This window comes from Scyliorhinus torazame, chromosome 11, assembly GCF_047496885.1.
Source record: "Scyliorhinus torazame isolate Kashiwa2021f chromosome 11, sScyTor2.1, whole genome shotgun sequence".
Classification (NCBI taxonomy): Eukaryota; Metazoa; Chordata; class Chondrichthyes; order Carcharhiniformes; family Scyliorhinidae; genus Scyliorhinus; species Scyliorhinus torazame.
The window spans coordinates 2,854,402-2,875,967 of record NC_092717.1 but is presented as its reverse complement, the minus strand read 5'-3'; the positions used below and the strand labels follow the sequence as shown (position 1 = coordinate 2,875,967).

Genomic DNA, 21,566 nt, shown 5'->3' with positions numbered 1-21,566 from the left:
AGGGGGGATTGGGGATATGGGGAGAAGGGGGGGATTGGGGATTGGGTTAAGGGGAGATGGGGGGATTGGGGATATGGGGAGATGGGGGGATTAGGGATATGGGAGAAGGAGGGGATTGGGGTTACAGGAAGAAGGGGGGATTGGGGATACGGGGAGAAGGAGGGATTGGGGGATACGGGGAGAAGGGGGGGATTGGGGGATACGGGGAGAAGGGGGGGGATTGGGGGATACGGGGAGAAAGGGGGGATTGGAGTTACGGGAGAAGGGGGGATTGGGGATACAGGGAGAAGATGGGGATTGGGGATACGGGGAGAAGGGGGGATTGGGGGATACGGGGAGAAGGGGGGATTGGGGGATACGGGGAGAAGGTGGGGATTGGGAGATACGGGGAGAAGGGGGGGATTGGGGATACGGGGACGGGGTGGTGATTGGGGATACGGGGAGAAGGGGGGGACTGGGGATACGGGGAGAAGGGGGGATTGGGGTTACAGGAAGAAGGGGGGATTGGGGATACGGGGAGAAGGGGGAATTGGGGGATACGGGGAGAAGGGGGATACGGGGAGAAGGGGGGGATTGGGGGATACGAGGAGAAGGGGGGATTGGAGTTATGGGGAGAAGGGGGATTGGGGATATAGGGAGAAGATGGGGGTTGGGGGATACGGGGAGAAGGGGGGATTGGGGATACGGGGAGAAGGGGGGGATTGGGGATACGGGGAGAAGGGGGGGATTGGGTTACGGGGAGAAGGGGGATTGGGGTTACGGGGAGGAGGGGGGATTGGGGATATGGCGAGAAGGCGGGAATTGGGGGATACGGGAGAAGGGGGGATCAGGGGATACGGGGAGAAGGTGGGGATTGGGGTTATGGGGAGAAGGGGGGATTGGGGATACGGGGAGAAGGGGGGGATTGGGGATACGAGGAGAAGGGGGGGATTGGGGATACGGGGAGAAGGTGGGGATTGGGGGATACCGGGAGGAGATGGGGATTGGGGGATATGGGGAGAAGGTAGGGATTGGGAGATACGGGGAGAAGGGGGGGGTGTTGGGGAGAAGGGGGGATTGGGGATATGGGAAGAAGGGGGGGATTGGGGATACGGGAGAGAAGGGGGGATTGGGGGATACGGGGAGAAGGTGGGGATTGGGGATAAGGGAGAAGGTGGGGATTGGGGGATACCGGGAGAAGATGGGGATTGGGGGATACGGGGAGAAGGTGGGGATTGGGAGATACGGGGAGAAGGGGGCGATTGGGGATATGGGGACGGGGGTGGGGATTGGGGATACGGGGAAGAAGGGGGGGATTGGGGATACGGGGAGAAGGGGGATTGGGGATATGGGGAGAAGGGGGATTGGGGATATGGGGAGAAGGGTATCGGGGGATACGGGGAGAAGGGGGGATTGGGGTTACGGGGAGAAGGGGGGATTGGGAATACGGGGAGAAGGTGGGGATTGGGGGATACCGGGAGAAGATGGGGATTGGGGGATACGGGAAGAAGGGGGGGATTGGGGATACGGGGAGGGGGTGGGGATTGGGGATACGGGGAGAAGGGGGGATTGGGGATACGGGGAGGGGGTGGGGATTGGGGATACGGGGAGAAGGGGGGATTGGGGATACGAGGAGAAGGGGGGATTGGGGCTATGGGGAGAAGGGGGGGATTGGGGATTGGGGTTACGGGGAGATGGGGGGATTGGGGATACGGGGAGAAGGAGGGGATTGGGGTTACAGGAAGAAGGGGGGATTGGGGATACGGGGAGAAGGGGGGATTGGGGGATACGGGGAGAAGGGGGATTGGGGGATACGGGGAGAAGGGGGGATTGGGGGATACGGGGAGAAAGGGGGGATTGGAGTTACGGGGAGAAGGGGGGATTGGGGATACAGGGAGAAGTTGGGGATTGGGGCTACGGGGAGAAGAGGGGATTGGGGATATGGGGAGAAGGGGGTATTGGGGTCACGGGGAGAAGGGGAGATTGGGGATACGGGGAGAAGGTGGGGACTGGGGATATGGAGAGAAGGTGTGGATTGGGGATAACGGGAGAAGGTGGGGATTGGGGATACGGGCAGAAGGTGGGGATTGGGGGATACGTGGAGAAGATGGGGATTGGGGGATACGGGGAGAAGGTGGGGATTGGGAGATACGGGGAGACGGGGGGGATTGGGGATACGGGGAGGGGGTGGGGATTGGGGATACGGGGAGAAGGGGGGATTGGGGATACGAGGAGAAGGGGGGATTGGGGATATGGGGAGAAGGGGGGGATTGGGGATTGGGGTTACGGGGAGATGGGGGGATTGGGGATATGGGAGAAGGAGGGGATTGGGGTTACAGGAAGAAGGGGGATTGGGGATACGGGGAGAAGGAGGGATTGGGGGATACGGGAGAAGGGGGGATTGGGGGATACGGGGAGAAGGGGGGGATACGGGGAGAAGGGGGGATTGGAGTTACGGGGAGAAGGGGTGATTGGGGATACAGGGAGAAGATGGGGATTGGGGATACGGGGAGAAGGGGGGATTGGGGGATACGGGGAGAAGGTGGGGATTGGGAGATACGGGGAGAAGGGGGGGATTGGGGATACGGGGACGGGGTGGTGATTGGGGATAAGGGGAGAAGGGGGGGACTGGGGATACGGGGAGAAGGGGGGATTGGGGAGAAGGGGGGATTGGGGATACGGGGAGAAGGGGGGGATTGGGGATACGGGGAGAAGGAGGGGATTGGGGTTACAGGAAGAAGGGGGGATTGGGGATACGGGGAGAAGGGGGAATTGGGGGATACGGGGAGAAGGGGGGATACGGGGAGAAGGGGGGGATTGGGGGATACGAGGAGAAGGGGGGATTGGAGTTACGGGGAGAAGGGGGATTGGGGATATAGGGAGAAGATGGGGGTTGGGGGATACGGGGAGAAGGGGGGATTGGGGGATACGGGGAGAAGGGGGGATTGGGGATACGGGGAGAAGGGGATTGGGGTTACGGGGAGGAGGGGGATTGGGGTTACGGGGAGATGGGGGATTGGGGATATGGCGAGAAGGCGGGAATTGGGGGATACGGGGAGAAGGGGGGATCGGGGGATACGGGGAGAAGGTGGGGATTGGGGTTACGGGGAGAAGGGGGGATTGGGGATACGGGGAGAAGGGGGGGATTGGGGATATGAGGAGAAGGGGGGGATTGGGGATACGGGGAGAAGGTGGGGATTGGGGAATACCGGGAGGAGATGGGATTGGGGGATATGGGGAGAAGGTAGGGATTGGGAGATACGGGGAGAAGGGGGGGGGTGTTGGGGAGAAGGGGGGATTGGGGATATGGGAAGAAGGGGGGGATTGGGATACGGGGAGAAGGGGGGATTGGGGGATACGGGGAGAAGGTGGGGATTGGGGGATACGGGGAGAAGGTGGGGATTGGGGGATACCGGGAGAAGATGGGGATTGGGGGATACGGGGAGAAGGTGGGGATTGGGAGATACGGGGAGAAGGGGGCGATTGGGGATATGGGGAGAAGGGGTATCGGGGTATACGGGGAGAAGGGGGGGATTGGGGTTACGGGGAGAAGGTGGGGATTGGGAATACGGGGAGAAGGTGGGGATTGGGGGATACCGGGAGAAGATGGGGATTGGGGGATACGAGGAGAAGGGGGGGATTGGGGATACGGGGAGGGGGTGGGGATTGGGGATACGGGGAGAAGGGGGGATTGGGGATACGAGGAGAAGGGGGGATTGGGGATATGGGGAGAAGGGGGGGATTGGGGATTGGGGTTACGGGGAGATGGGGGGATTGGGGATTCGAGGAGAAGGGGGGATTGGGGATATGGGGAGAAGGGGGGGATTGGGGATTGGGGTTACGGGGAGATGGGGGGATTGGGGATACGGGGAGAAGGAGGGGATTGGGGTTACAGGAAGAAGGGGGGATTGGGGATACGGGGAGAAGGAGGGATTGGGGGATACGGGGAGAAGGGGGGGGGTGTTGGGGAGAAGGGGGGATTGGGGATATGGGAAGAAGGGGGGGATTGGGGATACGGGGAGAAGGGGGGATTGGGGGATACGGGGAGAAGGTGGGGATTGGGGGATACGGGGAGAAGGTGGGGATTGGGGGATACCGGGAGAAGATGGGGATTGGGGGATACGGGGAGAAGGTGGGGATTGGGAGATACGGGGAGAAGGGGGCGATTGGGGATATGGGGAGAAGGGGTATCGGGGTATACGGGGAGAAGGGGGGGATTGGGGTTACGGGGAGAAGGTGGGGATTGGGAATACGGGGAGAAGGTGGGGATTGGGGGATACCGGGAGAAGATGGGGATTGGGGGATACGAGGAGAAGGGGGGGATTGGGGATACGGGGAGGGGGTGGGGATTGGGGATACGGGGAGAAGGGGGGATTGGGGATACGAGGAGAAGGGGGGATTGGGGATATGGGGAGAAGGGGGGGATTGGGGATTGGGGTTACGGGGAGATGGGGGGATTGGGGATTCGAGGAGAAGGGGGGATTGGGGATATGGGGAGAAGGGGGGGATTGGGGATTGGGGTTACGGGGAGATGGGGGGATTGGGGATACGGGGAGAAGGAGGGGATTGGGGTTACAGGAAGAAGGGGGGATTGGGGATACGGGGAGAAGGAGGGATTGGGGGATACGGGGAGAAGGGGGGGATTGGGGGATACGGGGAGAAGGGGGGATTGGGGGATACGGGGAGAAGGGGGGATTGGGAATACGGGGAGAAGGTGGGGATTGGGGGATACCGGGAGAAGATGGGGATTGGGGGATACGAGGAGAAGGGGGGGATTGGGGATACGGGGAGGGGGTGGGGATTGGGGATACGGGGAGAAGGGGGGATTGGGGATACGAGGAGAAGGGGGGATTGGGGGATACGGGGAGAAGGGGGGGATTGGGGATATGGGGAGAAGGGGGGGATTGGGGATTGGGGTTACGGGGAGATGGGGGGATTGGGGATACGAGGAGAAGGGGGGATTGGGGATATGGGGAGAAGGGGGGGATTGGGGATTGGGGTTACGGGGAGATGGGGGATTGGGGATACGGGGAGAAGGAGGGGATTGGGGTTACAGGAAGAAGGGGGGATTGGGGATACGGGGAGAAGGAGGGATTGGGGGATACGGGGAGAAGGGGGGATTGGGGGATACGGGGAGAAGGGGGGATTGGGGGATACGGGGAGAAGGGGGGATTGGGGGATACGGGGAGAAAGGGGGGATTGGAGTTACGGGGAGAAGGGGGGATTGGGGATACAGGGAGAAGATGGGGATTGAGGATTGGGGTTACGGGTAGATGGGGGGATTGGGGATACGAGGAGAAGGGGGGATTGGGGATATGGGGAGAAGGGGGGGATTGGGGATTGGGGTTACGGGGAGATGGGGGATTGGGGATACGGGGAGAAGGAGGGGATTGGGGTTACAGGAAGAAGGGGGGATTGGGGATACGGGGAGAAGGAGGGATTGGGGGATACGGGGAGAAGGGGGGATTGGGGGATACGGGGAGAAGGGGGGATTGGGGGATACGGGGAGAAGGGGGGATTGGGGGATACGGGGAGAAAGGGGGGATTGGAGTTACGGGGAGAAGGGGGGATTGGGGATACAGGGAGAAGATGGGGATTGGGGATACGGGGAGAAGGGGGGATTGGGGGATACGGGGAGAAGGGGGGATTGGGGATACGGGGAGAAGGGGGGGATTGGGGTTACGGGGAGAAGGAGGGATTGGGGTTACGGGGAGGAGGGGGGATTGGGGATATGGCGAGAAGGCGGGAATTGGGGGATACGGGGAGGTTGGGGTTATGGGGAGAAGGGGGGATTGGGGATATGGGGAGAAGTTGGGGATTGGGGGATACGGGGAGAAGGGGGGATTGGGGGATACGGGGAGAAAGGGGATATGGGGAGAAGTTGGGGATTGGGGCTACGGGGAGAAGAGGGGATTGGGGATATGGGGAGAAGGGGGTATTGGGGTTACGGGGAGAAGGGGAGATTGGGGATACGGGGAGAAGGTGGGGACTGGGGATATGGAGAGAAGGTGTGGATTGGGGATAACGGGAGAAGATGGGGATTGGGGATACGGGCAGAAGGTGGGGATTGGGGGATACGTGGAGAAGATGGGGATTGGGGGATACGGGGAGAAGATGGGGATTGGGGGATACAGGGAGAAGATGGGGATTGGGGGATACAGGGAGAAGATGGGGATTGGGGGATACGGGGAGAAGATGGGGATTGGCAGATACGGGGAGAAGATGGGGATTGGGGGATACAGGGAGAAGATGGGGATTGGGGGATATGGGGAGAAGGGGGGGGATTGGGGTTACGGGGAAGGGATGGGGATTGGGGATACAGGGAGAAGGGAGGGATTGTGGGAGACAGAGAGAAGTTGGGGATATGGGGATGGGGGATACGGAGAAAGGTGGGTAGGTGGGGTTTTTTCATAGATAGAATTTACAGTGCAGAAGGAGACCATTCAGCCCATCGAGTCTGCACCGGCCCTTGGAAAGAGAACCCCACCTAAGCCCACACCTCCACCCTATCCCCGTAACCCAGTAACGCTCACAGTCTGCACCCACAGGACTGCGGAGACAGAGATTCACAGTCTGTACTCACGGTGCAGGAACATCGAATACACGTGTTTCCCTCGGGATAGAATTCTTCACCCTCTGTGTAGTGGTGTCCCGCAAACTCACACCCTGAAATAAATAACAGGAAATCACATTCACCGAGAATTAAAGTGGCAGCCGGAGGAAAACATGTCAGATCCGGGGTCTCGAGGGAAGGGGATTCCATCATTCCATCTGCTCCCAATAGTTCAGCCTCCTCTTCTGACCAGGTTTAAGGGCAGAGGTGCAGGACGAGAACCCTAACTCTCAACCCCCAGCCCCTCCCCTCCTCCCACCCCTCCCCGCCCTCCGCCCTCTCCTTCCCACTCTTGCCCTGTTCACCCACCCCCATTTTTTTCTCAGTCCCTCCCCCCCCACCTCCTCTTTCAGAAACCCTCCCTCAACCCATCTCCCATCCTCCAACCTACCCACTACCCCGCCTCCAACCCACTTTCCCTCCTCCATTCCTCCTCCTGCATTCTACCCCCAAATATTCCCCACTTCCTCTTCCCCACCCCCTCCTGCACCCTCCCCCCAACCACAACCCCCGCTACCCCCCTGCACCCTCCCCCAACCACAACCCCCGCTCCCCCCCTGCACCCTCCCAACCACAACCCCCGCTACCCCCCTGCACCCTCCCCCCCAACCACAACCCCTGCTCCCCCCTGCACCCTCCCCCCCAACCACAACCCCCGCTCCCCCCCTGCACCCTCCCAACCACAACCCCCGCTACCCCCCTGCACCCTCCCCCCCAACCACAACCCCCGCTCCCCCCCTGCACCCTCCCCCCAACCACAACCCCCGCTACCCCTCCCCTCCCCCCCCTGCACCCTCCCCCCAGCCACAACCCCCGCTACCCCTCCCCTCCCCCCCTCCTGCACCCTCCCCTCCCCCCCAGCCACAACCCCCACTCCCCCTCCTGCACCCCCCCCAGCCACAACCCCCACTCCCCCTCCTGCACCCCCCCAGCCACAGCCCCCACTCCCCCTCCTGCACCCCCCCAGCCACAACCCCCACTCCCCCTCCTGCACCCCCCCAGCCACAACCCCCACTCCCCCTCCTGCAACCCCGTCCCCCAACCAAAACCCCCGCTCCCCCTCCTGCACCCCCCCAGCCACAACCCCACCTCCCCCTCCTGCACCCTCCCCCAACCACAACGTCCACTCCCCCTCTACCCCCTCCCCTCCCCAACCACAACCCCCCTCCCCCTCCTGCACCCTCCCCCCACAGCCACAACCCCCCTCCCCCTCCTGCACCCCCCAACCACAACCCCCGCTCCCCCTCATCCCCCTTCCCCCCACAGCCACAACCCCCGCTATCCCTCCTGCACCCTCCTCCTCCCCCACAGCCACAGCCCCCCTCCCCTCCTGCACCCTCCCCCTCCCCAACCCCCCTCCCACTCCTCCCCGTCCCCCCCAACCACAACCCCCACGCCCCCTCCCCCCCAAACACAACCCCCCTCCCCCTCCTCCCCCTTCCCCCCCCCAACCACACACCCCCTCCTACCCCTCCCACCCCCCAACCACAACCCCCGCTCCCCCTCCTGCACCCTTCCCTCCCCTCCCTCCAGCCACAACCCCTCCTCCCCCCCCCCTTCTGCACCCTTCCCAGCCAGTCTCACTGGGGGGGGCGGAGGGGGGTTGTGTGGGTCTCTCACCCTCCCAGTGACCATCTGCTCACCTGGACACACCGGACAGCAGCTGCCCTGTTGCAGGGTGGGGTTTTTACAGTAAACCACACACAACACCTGTGATTCTGTGATGACGCCTTCCTGTGGGGAGATATGTAACAGTTTGTTAGGATCCGTTTACGCAGCGAGGACCTGAGTCTGTGTGTGGGCCACTCTCCTGATCACAATCTCCACATGCTCACTTTGTCTCTCACACAACTGATGTTCGGGACAACTCCACAACATTTAAACACAAGACTGGCTTCAATATTCAAAAACAAAGGGCAGATATTTGTTTGGAAAGTAAATGGAATCCACCAGCAATTCTCACTCTGCCCTTGTGGAACCACATAACTGCCTCCACATCTTTGCTGCTGCTAAACTTGATGTTTGAATAATTCCTGTAAACTTCTACAAATGCTAATCAATATTTTTCTAAACTCCCAGTCATTAATCAATCCTCGTGTTCAATCAGGAGAATTTGAAACTGGCTTTACTTTATTTCAGCTGGATAATAGTAAAACTGCTTCAAAGTTAGATCGAGGGAGGCGAAGAAAGAAAGTCTTGTATGTACACAGGACTTTTTAAAACATTGCAACACTCGTCACAATCAGCGAGGAGGTTTGGACGTTTTGTTACTGTTCTACTGCAGGGAAACATTGAGGACGCTGTGGACGGTCCTCTTGAGCAGTGATGGGATCGGAGTGCTTTTACTCTCGCTGGTGAGCAACTGGAGACGGCAGAATTCCTTCCTGAATATTTACACGGAATTCTAAGGAGGCCAGAGCACAGGAAAAGTCATTCCGCTCTACAGTTCTGTACTCCACATGGACTTGCTAACATCCTACTTCATCTAAACTATCAACGAATCCTATTCCTTTATCCCATAGAATCCATAAAATCCCTACCGTGCAGAAGGAGGCTGTGGTAAACCACTGTGTTCCTATATTAAGGGTTGTACGGTAGAACCTGCACTACAGGTTCACCTGGGCCCCTGCGTGCTAGCCCCGCCCAGGAGCCGGGTTATAAATATGCGTGGCCTCCAGCTCGCAGCCATTTCGCCAGCTGCTGTGGGAGGCCACACATCTGATACTAATAAAGCCTCAGTTTGGATTCAACTTCGTCTCCAGTCAAATTGATCGTGCCTCAGAGGCCATTCGGCCCATCAATTCTACACTGTCTGTCCAAAAGAGCACACTCCCTAGGCCCACTCCGCGCCCTAAGCCCGGAACCCTACACATTGATCATGGCCAATCCACCTAACCTGCACATCATTGGACTGTGGGAGGAAACCGGAGCACCCGGAGGAAACCCACGCACACACGGGGAGGACGTGCAAACTCCACACAGACAGTGACCCAAGCCGGAATCGAACCTATGTCCCTGGCACTGTGAGACAGCAGTGCTAACCCGGGTCCCTGGCACTGTGAGACAGCAGTGCTAACCCGGGTCCCTGGCACTGTGAGGCAGCAGTGTTAACCTGGATCCCTGGCACTGTAAGACAGCAGTGTTAACCCGGGTCCCTGGCACTGTAAGACAGCAGTGTTAACCCAGGTCTCTGGCGCTGTGAGGCAGCAGTGTTAACCCGGGTCCCTGGCGCTGTGAGGCAGCAGTGTTAACCCGGGTCCCTGCACTGTGAGACAGCAGTGTTAACCCGGGTCCCTGGCACTGTGAGACAGCAGTGATAACCTGGGTTCCTGGCACTGTGAGACAGCAGTGATAACCCAGGTCTCTGGCGCTGTGAGACAGCAGTGTTAACCCGGGTCTCTGGCGCTGTGAGGCAGCAGTGTTAACCCGGGTCCCTGGCGCTGTGAGGCAGCAGTGTTAACCCGGGTCCCTGCACTGTGAGACAGCAATGTTAACCCAGGTCTCTGGCGCTGTGAGGCAGCAGTGTTAACCCGGGTCCCTGGCACTGTTAGACAGCAGTGTTAACCCAGGTCCCTGGCACTGTAAGGCAGCAGTGTTAACCCGGGTCCCTGGCACTGTTAGACAGCAGTGTTAACCCGGGTCCCTGCCACTGTTAGACAGCAGTGTTAACCCGGGTCCCTGGCACTGTTAGACAGCAGTGTTAACACAGGTCCCTGGCACTGTTAGACAGCAGTGTTAACCCAGGTCCCTTGCACTGTGAGGCAGCAGTGTTAACCCGGGTCCATGGCACTGTGAGACAGCAGTGTTAACCCGGGTCCCTTGCACTGTGAGGCAGCAGTGTTATCCCGGGTCCCTGGCACTGTGAGACAGCAGTGTTAACCCAGGTCCCTGGCGCTGTGAGACAGCAGTGTTAATCCGGATCCCTGGCACTGTTAGACAGCAGTGTTAACCCGGGTCCCTGGCGCTGTGAGAGAGCAGTGTTAACCCGGGTCCCTGGCGCTGTGAGACAGCAGTGTTAACCCGGGTCCCTGGCACTGTGAGACAGCGGTGTTAACCCGGGTCCCTGGCGCTGTGAGAGAGCAGTGTTAACCCGGGTCCCTGGCGCTGTGAGACAGCAGTGTAACCCGGGTCCCTGGCACTGTGAGTCAGCAGTGTTAACCCGGGTCCCTGGCGCTGTGAGACAGCAGTGTAACCCGGGTCCCTGGCACTGTGAGACAGCAGTGTTAACCCGGGTCCCTGGCACTGTGAGACAGCAGTGTTAACCCGCGTCCCTGGCACTGTGAGACAGCAGTGTTAACCTGGGTCCCTGGCACTGTGAGACAGCAGTGTTAACCCGGGTCCCTGGCGCTGTGAGACAGCAGTGTTAACCCGGGTCCCTGGCACTGTGAGACAGCAGTGTTAACCCGGGTCCCTGGCGCTGTGAGACAGCAGTGTTAACACGGGTCCCTGGCACTGTGAGACAGCAGTGTTAACCCGGGTCCCTGGCGCTGTGAGGTAACAGTGCTAACCCGGGTCCCTGGCGCTGTGAGGTAACAGTGCTAACCCGGGTCCCTGGCGCTGTGAGGTAACAGTGCTAACCCGGGTCCCTGGCACTGTGAGGTAACAGTGCTAACCACTGTGCCACCGTGCCAGCTCTCATAAAATAATCCCACATGTGATAACTTCCACATAAATGCATCATTTAGCTTTGCCAGTAAATAATGAGTTACTGCAGCATTTAAAGGGCTGGAACATCTTAAAGATCCAGGTATTAACACAGCTTTTAGAGCAATCCATCGCCTTCTTTGCCCAGAAATCTCGATGTAACCTATGGAGATGTTCCGCAGCGGAGGGATGTCTGTTTGGAGCAGAGAGACGGAGATTCCTGAGGCAAACTGTTTGGGTCAATGACAGGAGAGGAGTGCAAACTCCAAAAAGGCAACACTTGGTCACTCAATGCCAATGCTGGTGAAAATAGCCTTCTTCAGTATTAAAAGACTTTGTGGTGATATGCATCACCGTATGTACACAAGGGGTTAATGTAAATACACTACAACTAAGTAAACACCAGAGGGAGCACCGGTGATGTCATGATATGCAAACATGCAGCTAATGAACACTTAGAATAGGACACAACCAATGGGCAGTCAAGACACCCAGAGGTGGCATTACCACAGGGGGGCATTTCACAGCCTATATAAAAGGACAGGGCACACATGCTCTGCCTCTTTCCACAGACAGACATCTAGAGAATACATCAGGGTTGATCAGAAGCATCACACCCAGCACGTGGCTTAGAGCAGACTGGTTAGTTAGACTGAGTTACTACAGTTAGATTAGCAGGAGAGTCGAACTCAAGTAGGAGAATTGTTAATTGTTCAATAAATGTGTTAAACCTATCTCCGAGTCGGGAGCTTCCTTTGTCAGCACGTACATCAAGGAAGCAGCGTATGCTACACGAAGAAGCAGAACACAACAGACTTCAGTAAATCCTCATCACCCAATCGACCCAAACACGATTACACACGATTAAGCACATGGAGTTGAAGGAACACATACCTGACACGCCCGCATTATGCACAGCTCGGAGGGCACCAGCCAGGTTGCTGAACTGTTGTACATCTTCCCACCAAACACACACTCTTATGGAGAGAGGAGGGAAAGACAAGAGTCAGATTGCCAGCATGTCCTGGGAACCATAGGAAGGAAAACCTCAAAACAATTAAAGTTGAGAAAGGGGCGGATGTGGCGCAGTGGTTAGCACTGGGACTGTGGCGCTGTGGACCCGGGTTCGATTCCCGGCTCTGGATCACTGTCCATGTGGAGTTTGCACATTCTCCCCGTGTCTGCGTGGGTTTCACCCCACAACACAAAATATGTGCTGGTTAGGTGGATTGGCCACGCTAAATTGCCCCTTAATTGGAAAAACAAAAATAATTGGGTACTCTTAAAAAAAAAATTTTTAAGAAAAAAAAAAGTTGAGAAAGGACATTTGGTTTATCATTCCGAGACCCATCCTCTCTATCCAAACATTTACTGCAATGATGCAGAATAGGAACCATTCAGCCCATCGTGTGTGCTAGCTCTTTGAAAGAGCGAGTCAATTTATTTCCCTCCCTTTTGCTCTTTCCCCAGGCCTTGCGAATATTTTCCCCATTTCATTTATCCCGTTTCCGTTGGAAAGTTCCTGTTGAATCTGCTTCCACCGCCCTTTCAGGCATCATCAGCCCGATCACAACAGCTCGCGGTGAGAAAACAACCCTCCCAAGATCCTCTCTGGGTTTTTGAATGATTCCGGAGGTTTTTTGCCTGTCAGGAATGATGATATTACTCCTGGAATTACCTCTGCGACTTTCTTTGCCTCAGATTGAAATCGGCACAACATTCTGAATGAAATGGGCCTGTTGTAAATTTCGGTCTGCGCACAAAGTGATCCTACCCCATCGGCCCCCAGCAAAAACACCAGCCTCCATTGGCTCCCTGGGCAGAAAATCTGCTATTTGTGTCGACAGTGCTGAGATCCTAGAAGCACCAACCACTATCGTGAAGACCTTTCATTTCAGCATCATTTAACCTATTGCAGCAATCTTACTTATCCCAAAGTCCGCCCCAGCAGGAAACAAAGAATTCAGCTTCTAATGTCATCAGGTTTGTAGGTTTGGAGACCCATTTTGAGAATCTCTGAACCGTAAAATGTGATTTGGATTGTGAGGCTGGAGCGTGATCTGGAATGTGATCTGGAATGTGAGGCTGGAATGTGGTCTGGAATGTGATCTGGAATGTGATCTGGAATGTGATCTGGAATGTGGTCTGGAATGTGAGGCTGGGATGTGATCTGGAATGTGAGGCTGGAATGTGATCTGGAATGTGAGGCTGGAACGTGATTTGGAATGTGATCTGGAATGTGAGGCTGGAACGTGAGGCTGGAATGTGATCTGGAATGTGAGGCTGGGATGTGATCTGGAATGTGAGGTTGGGATGTGATCTGGAATGTGAGGCTGGAATGTGATCTGGAATGTGAGGCTGGAACGTGATTTGGAATGTGATCTGGAATGTGAGGCTGGAACGTGAGGCTGGAATGTGATCTGGAATGTGAGGCTGGGATGTGATCTGGAATGTGAGGCTGGAATGTGATCTGGAATGTGGTCTGGAATGTGAGGCTGGGATGTGATCTGCAATGTGAGGCTGGGATGTGATCTGGAATGTGAGGTTGGGATGTGATCTGGAATGTGAGGCTGGAATGTGATCTGGAATGTGAGGCTGGAACGTGATTTGGAATGTGATCTGGAATGTGAGGCTGGAACGTGAGGCTGGAATGTGATCTGGAATGTGAGGCTGGGATGTGATCTGGAATGTGAGGTTGGGATGTGATCTGGAATGTGAGGCTGGAATGTGATCTGGAATGTGAGGCTGGAACGTGATTTGGAATGTGATCTGGAATGTGAGGCTGGAACGTGAGGCTGGAATGTGATCTGGAATGTGAGGCTGGGATGTGATCTGGAATGTGAGGTTGGGATGTGATCTGGAATGTGAGGCTGGAATGTGATCTGGAATGTGATCTGGAATGTGAGGCTGGGATGTGATCTGGAATGTGAGGCTGGAACGTGATTTGGAATGTGATCTGGAATGTGAGGTTGGGATGTGATCTGGAATGTGAGGCTGGAATGTGAGGCTGGAATGTGATCTGGAATGTGATGTTGGACGTTTTAGTTGCTGTGATATGAAGAGTCTAAAGTTCTGTTCCTTTTTCACAAACACACATTTATTTCATCCCAACAGCCTTTGCACAAATCTCTGACTATACATCACCTGACAGAGGCCACCTGAAGCCCCTTTAGTGTCAATTAATGGATACTTAACATAAATGAGACAACTAATTGCAATGTCTCTTCACCCATTACTTAACAGTCTCCCCTTCCTTGGAGAAAAAAAAAAATTAGGTGAAAACAAAATTTCAAGAAACTCAAAAACACACACATGATTCTCCCCCCCCCTTTTTGTTTGTTTGGACGGGAAAGAAAAAAAAAACAGTCACAGAAACAAGCGCCCTTCATTAACAATATCCAAAAGTTTCTGTGAACTCGCCCCTCTTTTCGTAAAACAGTCTGACAGTTGATAGCTCCTGTCGACCCATTTAATTTTTGTTATTTCCCCTCTGTCCAACATCTGCTGCAAACTTGCGATGTCTATCCGTAACCTCTTTTCATTGACACTTTTTGTAGAGTGCATTTTTTCCCACAGGGATTTATTGTCAATGTGACAGTCAATAGGTATATTACCCAAATCCCAAAATCCCAAAATTTCTGTCAATATCATACTTAGAGAAATACCATATCCACCGCCTCTATAAGGCTTAACGTCTCAGCAGCCAAAGTGCTTTTACCACTCTCCTTATTTTCTTTGTTTCCCACACAAGCGGGCAACATTTACCATTCATCCCCAAAAGGAAAATTATAAAACCTCCTGCGCTTGAAACCCCATCACATAAATTTGCGTAGGACGCATCACCATAAACTATGAGTTTCAAGTGCCTAAGATCACCTAAAACCGGGAACTTCAAAACACACTCCTGCATTTTTAGTTTGGCCAAAGCTTTATTTGCTCTTATTATGTCTTCCACTTTGGGATCATTCATTTTTGTACTCAACTCTAAGACATCAAAACTCACGTCCGGTCTAGTCTGTCTACCTAACCAGTTCAGTTGCCCAATTAAACTTCGCAGTTGCTCTTTTTCTATCTTTGAAACCATTGCGTCTTTTTGTGAAACTCGGCCACGACTAACTGCTATTGGGCTGATGCTTTCCAAATAAGATTGCTGACGTAAAGTTGCCCCTAACATAGTCTGCCCAATTTCCAGTCCAATATATTTAAATGCACCGGAAGCCTGACTTCCAACCCTGAATTCTTTCCTCAAACCAGAGATTACAATACCTTCAAAATCACTAGTCCCATCCCACAAAAAATCATCGACATGCTTCATATAAATGCCAGAAAGATTTCCTTTATAGTGCCGGTAAAACATTGCAGGATCTGCTTTCAACTGGCAACAGCCTAACTTTAACAAAACTGACCTTACTGACAAATACCAGAATCTAGATGCATCATTTAATCCATATACACATTTGTTCAACTTCCAGAGTACCCCTTCTGTGTTAGCTGCTTCTTTAGGAGGACGGAGAAAAATGTCTCTCTGGAGCTGATGCCCCTGCAAAAAGGCAGCTTTTATATCTATAGATTTGCATTCCCATGCCTTTGTGACTAATAGAGCCAAGAAGATCTTTAAAATAACCTTTCCTGCTGTAGGTGAATCTACCCTTAAATCCTGATCTTCTAAGCTTTCTTCAAATCCCCTTGCCACAAGCCTGGCCTTTGCCTTATAAGTTCCATCCGGAAGAACCTTTTCCGTGCAAATCCATCTGTGGGATACAGCTTTTTGTCCCCGATCCGGTACTTCCGTGTATACCCCAAATTCACTCCAACTATGCAATTCTTGCTGTTTAGCTTCTTTGATAACTTTTTAATCTAATTTATTTGAAGCCACCAAAATCTCACGTGCATGTGGGCTTCTACTCCTATTAGTGTTCGTAGTCTTACTCATGTTCCAAGATCTTGACAAACTACGTCCCCTCTCCCGCCTGGTATCTCGTTCTGTACTGCTACTGCTTGATCTTTCCCTTCTGCTGTGGGATGTCCTTTCAATAGTTCTCGACTTTTTCCTGCGGACCTGTTCCCTATCCGATGTACTATCTGAACTGGCACTGCGTTTCTGTGCCCTCCATTTTTGAACTTCGTTTTCCCAATCCATTGTCTTGACTCCTTCCCCTGAATGCTGTACATTCAACCAATGTTTATATTTTCCAGTGGCCTTCCCTGCTCTACTAATAACAGTTGCATCCTTCCATTGACTAGACCCTTCAGGCAAGTATGTCACTTTTGTACCAACTTTTGGCAGTTGCCCTTTCGGAAAAATGGCCTGTTCTAATTCATCAGAAGTGTTGTGTTCCTCCACAGAAAACCTGTCTATATCAGTTAATTGGTCCTCATAGTTCTGTAACACATGCGTACCAGGTGACTCTGGTTCCTCGTCATATCTGTCTGCTCTGTTTAAGTTTGAAAATTTGTAATCTGTACCCATTATCCTTGCTGAATGTACCCTAACAGTTTGATTACCATGTTGCAAAATAATTGTTTTGCCATCTATGCCTACGATCTTCCCTGGGCCTTGCCATTCATTAGAATCGTCTCTCTCTTATAGTATACCATGCCTCCTTGCTGAAAAACGGCATCTGATGGCCGTACGTTATGTCTTAAAGCTCTGGGAATTCTTTCAGAGACTTCTGCTTCCAAAAAAGCTTTTCTACTGCTATGTAATACATTTGAATGTTCAGCAAAACCAGAGCTAATTGTAGTCCCCTCCCAAGCTGGAGGCTGGTCATCCAAAATGGATGGAATTTTAGGATTTCTACCAAACACTAATTGATAAGAACTATAGCCCCCAACCATCTGCAATGAACTCTTTGCATGTACAGCCCATGGGAATGCTGAATTTAGCCTGCAATTTGGTCGATCTGCCAAAATTTTCCGAAGCATGTCATCGATGACAGCATGATTCCTTTCACAGACATCATTACTAAATGGGCTTTCTGCAGCCGTATTCATAACTCTGATATTCACACGTTTTCACACATATCCCTAAACTCATCATTAGAAAATTCTCCCCCATTGTCCGTAAGGAATTTTGCCGGTGGACCCATTCCTGTCCCTATCCATTTTTCCACCATTTGATCCAGAATTACTCTCTTTTCTTTACTTCGTACAATCGTTGATTGACTAAATCTGGTTGCTAAATCCACAAAATGCAAAATAAATATATTATTTGCTTTATCCCAGATCTTAAGGTCCATGGCCACAATGTCGTTAAAATCCCTGGCCAAAGGTAGGGTTACTATTGGTCATGCTGGTGTCCTTCTGTACTTCCTACAAACTTCACAGCTGTCACTAACCTGTTCTATCAGTTTAGTATAGTCGTCATCCCTTACCCCTGCATCCTTTTAATAAATTTTTCAGCCTCCGAGGAGACGGATGTGCAAATTGCCTATACAGTTTTAATACCACAAGCTTTTTATCAGCTAAAGTCCCATTTGCAACTGCCATTAACACATCCTTAACCACTCTACTTGAAATATTATTTGTCAGTAATAGTGTCCCGACTGTGTAAATTGTAAGTCCACCGTCTTTCCAAAAACTGTTGCCTTATCCTGTTCCATATCCAGTTTCATGTGTGCTTTCTTCATCGACGGTCTGCTCAGAATCAAAGGTATCTCACTTGATACAACATCCGTGCTAATGAAATGATTCACTCCGGCAATATTGCAAGGGATCACCACTCTTTTCAGCGACTTCAGAGTATTATCATCCCCAAACCTGAAACGTGTGGAACTTTCAAATTCCTTAACCTTGTTACGATTTTCAGCATTCAAAGAGTCCAGGTAACATTTTAACCAGTCAATTCCACACACAGTAGATGTGCAGCCACTGTCCAATACAGCACAGTTGAAGGATTCTGCAACCAACACCCTCATTACCGGCATAAAACTGCTTGTCAATAGGACAATGTCTTCTTCCTGGTCACTATCTTTTTCCTCTTCTGACTCTTCCGTGTCATGTGTCGCTTCAAACACTCTATCATAACGAGTTGGACAGTTGAAAGCATAATGGTATTGAGAGTCACATCGAAAACATCGATTTATCATATCCCGTGCATTTCTGGGGTTCATCTTCCTATTGTAAGTTCTAACTGGGTTTCTGTCTTCATAATTTCCTTGTCTCGGTCTCCTTCTATAGTCTTGAGCCCTGTTCGTAGCCATACGATTTCGCCATCCTGTTAGTAGTATATCTTCTATATTCTGCCTTATTGCAGGCTGACCTATTTGGGTCATCAGAGCCATCGGAATCGAATGTTTCCCCAGAAACTTTTGTAAAGCTTTTGTCATCTGTTCGAATAAGGTATCCTTATCAGTAAAGTGAACTCCTGTCAAAACCAGGAGCCTATCCATGTTGCTCACTCTAGCACAGTCAAGTAATTTAAAGGCCAACACAGACTGTGGAAATTCCAGGTTGTGTTCCTGCAGTCTTTTATATAGTCTGCCAAATTCCATTATATAGTCTTCCATGGAGATATCCTCCATTTTCCGGAACTTATCAAAATCCGACCATGCTTCATACGCACTTAACAAGTCATCTTTCTTATAAATCTTCTCCAGACCTTCTTCTGAGTCTAACTCTTCCAATTCCAGCTCAGAAAGCACTTTGTTTCGGATTTTACTGCCATATGGTAAAGAAAGAGCCAATGCCATACCTTGTTTTCTCTTTCCCAAAGCAGTTACTTTAGTCCACATAACTACTGCACTTCTCCATTGGCCGTACGATTCCCTTTCAGAAAATAAGGGAGGATAGTCATATCCAGCCATCTTTATCCTGGGTTCAGCCATATATCATTTTTTTTTTCTCACTCACTCCTTGGTTTGATCTGGAAAAGTTGTATCTTTCAACCCTTCACATTTACACAGCAACCATCCTCTGCTACCAATTGTTAGACGTTTTAGTTGCTGTGATATGAAGAGTCTAAAGTTCTGTTCCTTTTTCACAAACACACATTTATTTCATCCCAACAGCCTTTGCACAAATCTCTGACTATACATCACCTGACAGAGGCCACCTGAAGCCCCTTTACATATCAGTGTCAATTAATGGATACTTAACATAAATGAGACAACTAATTGCAATGTCTCTTAACCCATTACTTAACATGTGAGGCTGGAATGTGATCTGGAATGTGAGGCTGGAACGTAATCTGGAATGTGATCTGGAATCTGAGGCTGTAATGTGAGGCTGGAATGTGATCTGGAATGTGATCTGGAATCTGAGGCTGGAATGTGATCTGGTATGTGATCTGGAATCTGAGGCTGGAATGTGAGGCTGGAACGTAATCTGGAATGTGATCTGGAATCTGAGGCTGGAATGTGATCTGGTATGTGATCTGGAATGTGAGGCTGGAATGTGATCTGGAATGTGTGGCTGGAATGTGATCTGGTATGTGATCTGGAATGTGAGGCTGGAATGTGATCTGGAATGTGATCTGGAATGTGATCTGGAATGTGAGGCTGGAATGTGATCTGGAATGTGATCTGGAATGTGATCTGGAATGTGAGGCTGGAATGTGATCTGGAATGTGATCTGGAATGTGATCTGGAATGTGTGGCTGGAATGTGATCTGGTATGTGATCTGGAATGTGAGGCTGGAATGTGATCTGGAATGTGAGGCTGGAATGTGATCTGGAACATGAGGCTGGAATGTGATCAGGAATCTGAGGCTGGAATGTGAGACTGGAATGTGATCTGGAATGTGATCTGGAATGTGATCTGGAATGTGAGGCTGGAATGTGATCTGGAATGTGAGGCTGGAACGTGATCTGGAATGTTAGGCTGGAATGTGAGGCTGGAATGTGATCTGGAATGTGTGGCTGGAATGTGATCTGGAATGTGATCTGGAATGTGAAGCTGGAATGTGATCTGGAATGTGAGGCTGGAATGTAATCTGGAACATGAGGCTGGAATGTGATCAGGAATCTGAGGCTGGAATGTGAGACTGGAATGTGATCTGGAATGTGAGGCTGGAATGTGATCTGGAATGTGATCTGGAATGTGAGGCTGGAACGTGATCTGGAATGTGAGGCTGGAATGTGAGGCTGGAATGTGATCTGGAATGTGAGGCTGGAACGTAATCCGGAATGTGATCTGGAATGTGAGGCTGGAATGTGATCTGGAATCTGAGGCTGCAATGTGAGACTGGAATGTGATCTGGAATGTGAGGCTGGAATATGATCTGGAATGTGATCTGGAATGTGAGGCTGGAATGTGATCAGGAATCTGAGGCTGGAATGTGAGACTGGAATGTGATCTGGAATGTGAGGCTGGAATATGATCTGGAATGTGATCTGGAATGTGATCTGGAATGTGATCTGGAATGTGAGGCTGGAATGTGAGACTGGAATGTGAGACTGGAATGTGATCTGGAATGTGAGGCTGGAATGTGATCTGGAATGTGAGGCTGGAATGTGAGACTGGAATGTGATCTGGAATGTGAGGCTGGAATATGATCTGGAATGTGATCTGGAATGTGAGGCTGGAATATGATCTGGAATGTGATCTGGAATGTGAGGCTGGAACGTGATCTGGAATGTGAGGCTGGAATGTGAGGCTGGAATGTGATCTGGAATGTGATCTGGAATGTGAGGCTGGGATGTGATCTGGAATGTGATCTGGAATGTGAGGCTGGAATATGATCTGGAATGTGAGGCTGGAATGTGATCTGGAATGTGAGGCTGGATTGTGATCTGGAATCTGAGGCTGGAATGTGAGACTGGAATGTGATCTGGAATGTGAGGCTGGAAGGTGAGACTGGAATGTGAGGCTGGAATGTGATCTGGAATGTGATCTGGAATGTGATCTGGAATGTGATCTGGAATGTGAGGCTGGAATGTGATCTGGAATGTGATCTGGAATGTGAGGCTGGAATGTGATCTGGAATGTGTGGCTGGAATGTGATCTGGAATGTGATCTGGAATGTGAGGCTGGAATGTGATCTGGAATGTGAGACTGGAACGTGAGACTGGAATGTGATCTGGAATGTGTGGCGGGAATGTGATCTGGAATGTGAGGCTGGAATGTGATCTGGAATGAGACTGGAATGTGATCTGGAATGTGAGGCTGGAATGTGATCTGGAATGTGAGGCTGGAATGTGATCCGGAATGTGAGGCTGGAATGTGATCTGGAATGTGATCTGGAATGTGAGGCTGGAATGTGAGGCTGGAATGTGAGGCTGGAATGTGATCTGGAATGTGATCTGGAATGTGATCTGGAACATGAGGCTAAAATGTGATCTGGAATGAGATCTGGAATGTGTGGCTGGAATGTGATCTGGAATGTGATCTG

At 52.3% G+C, this 21,566-nt stretch overlaps 1 protein-coding gene across 1 annotated transcript in view; it reads right to left on the bottom strand.

Annotated features, from left to right (window-relative positions):
• bmper (BMP binding endothelial regulator) overlaps positions 1-21,566 on the bottom strand; it is a 191,573-nt gene that overhangs the window by 81,168 nt on the left and 88,839 nt on the right. Inside the window, exons 4-6 of the mRNA XM_072468655.1 lie at positions 12,131-12,213; positions 8,236-8,326; positions 6,563-6,645 (exon numbers count right to left, since the gene is read on the bottom strand). Of these exons, the coding sequence (XP_072324756.1) occupies positions 6,563-6,645; positions 8,236-8,326; positions 12,131-12,213 (257 nt within the window). The remainder of the gene's footprint in view (positions 1-6,562; positions 6,646-8,235; positions 8,327-12,130; positions 12,214-21,566) is intronic.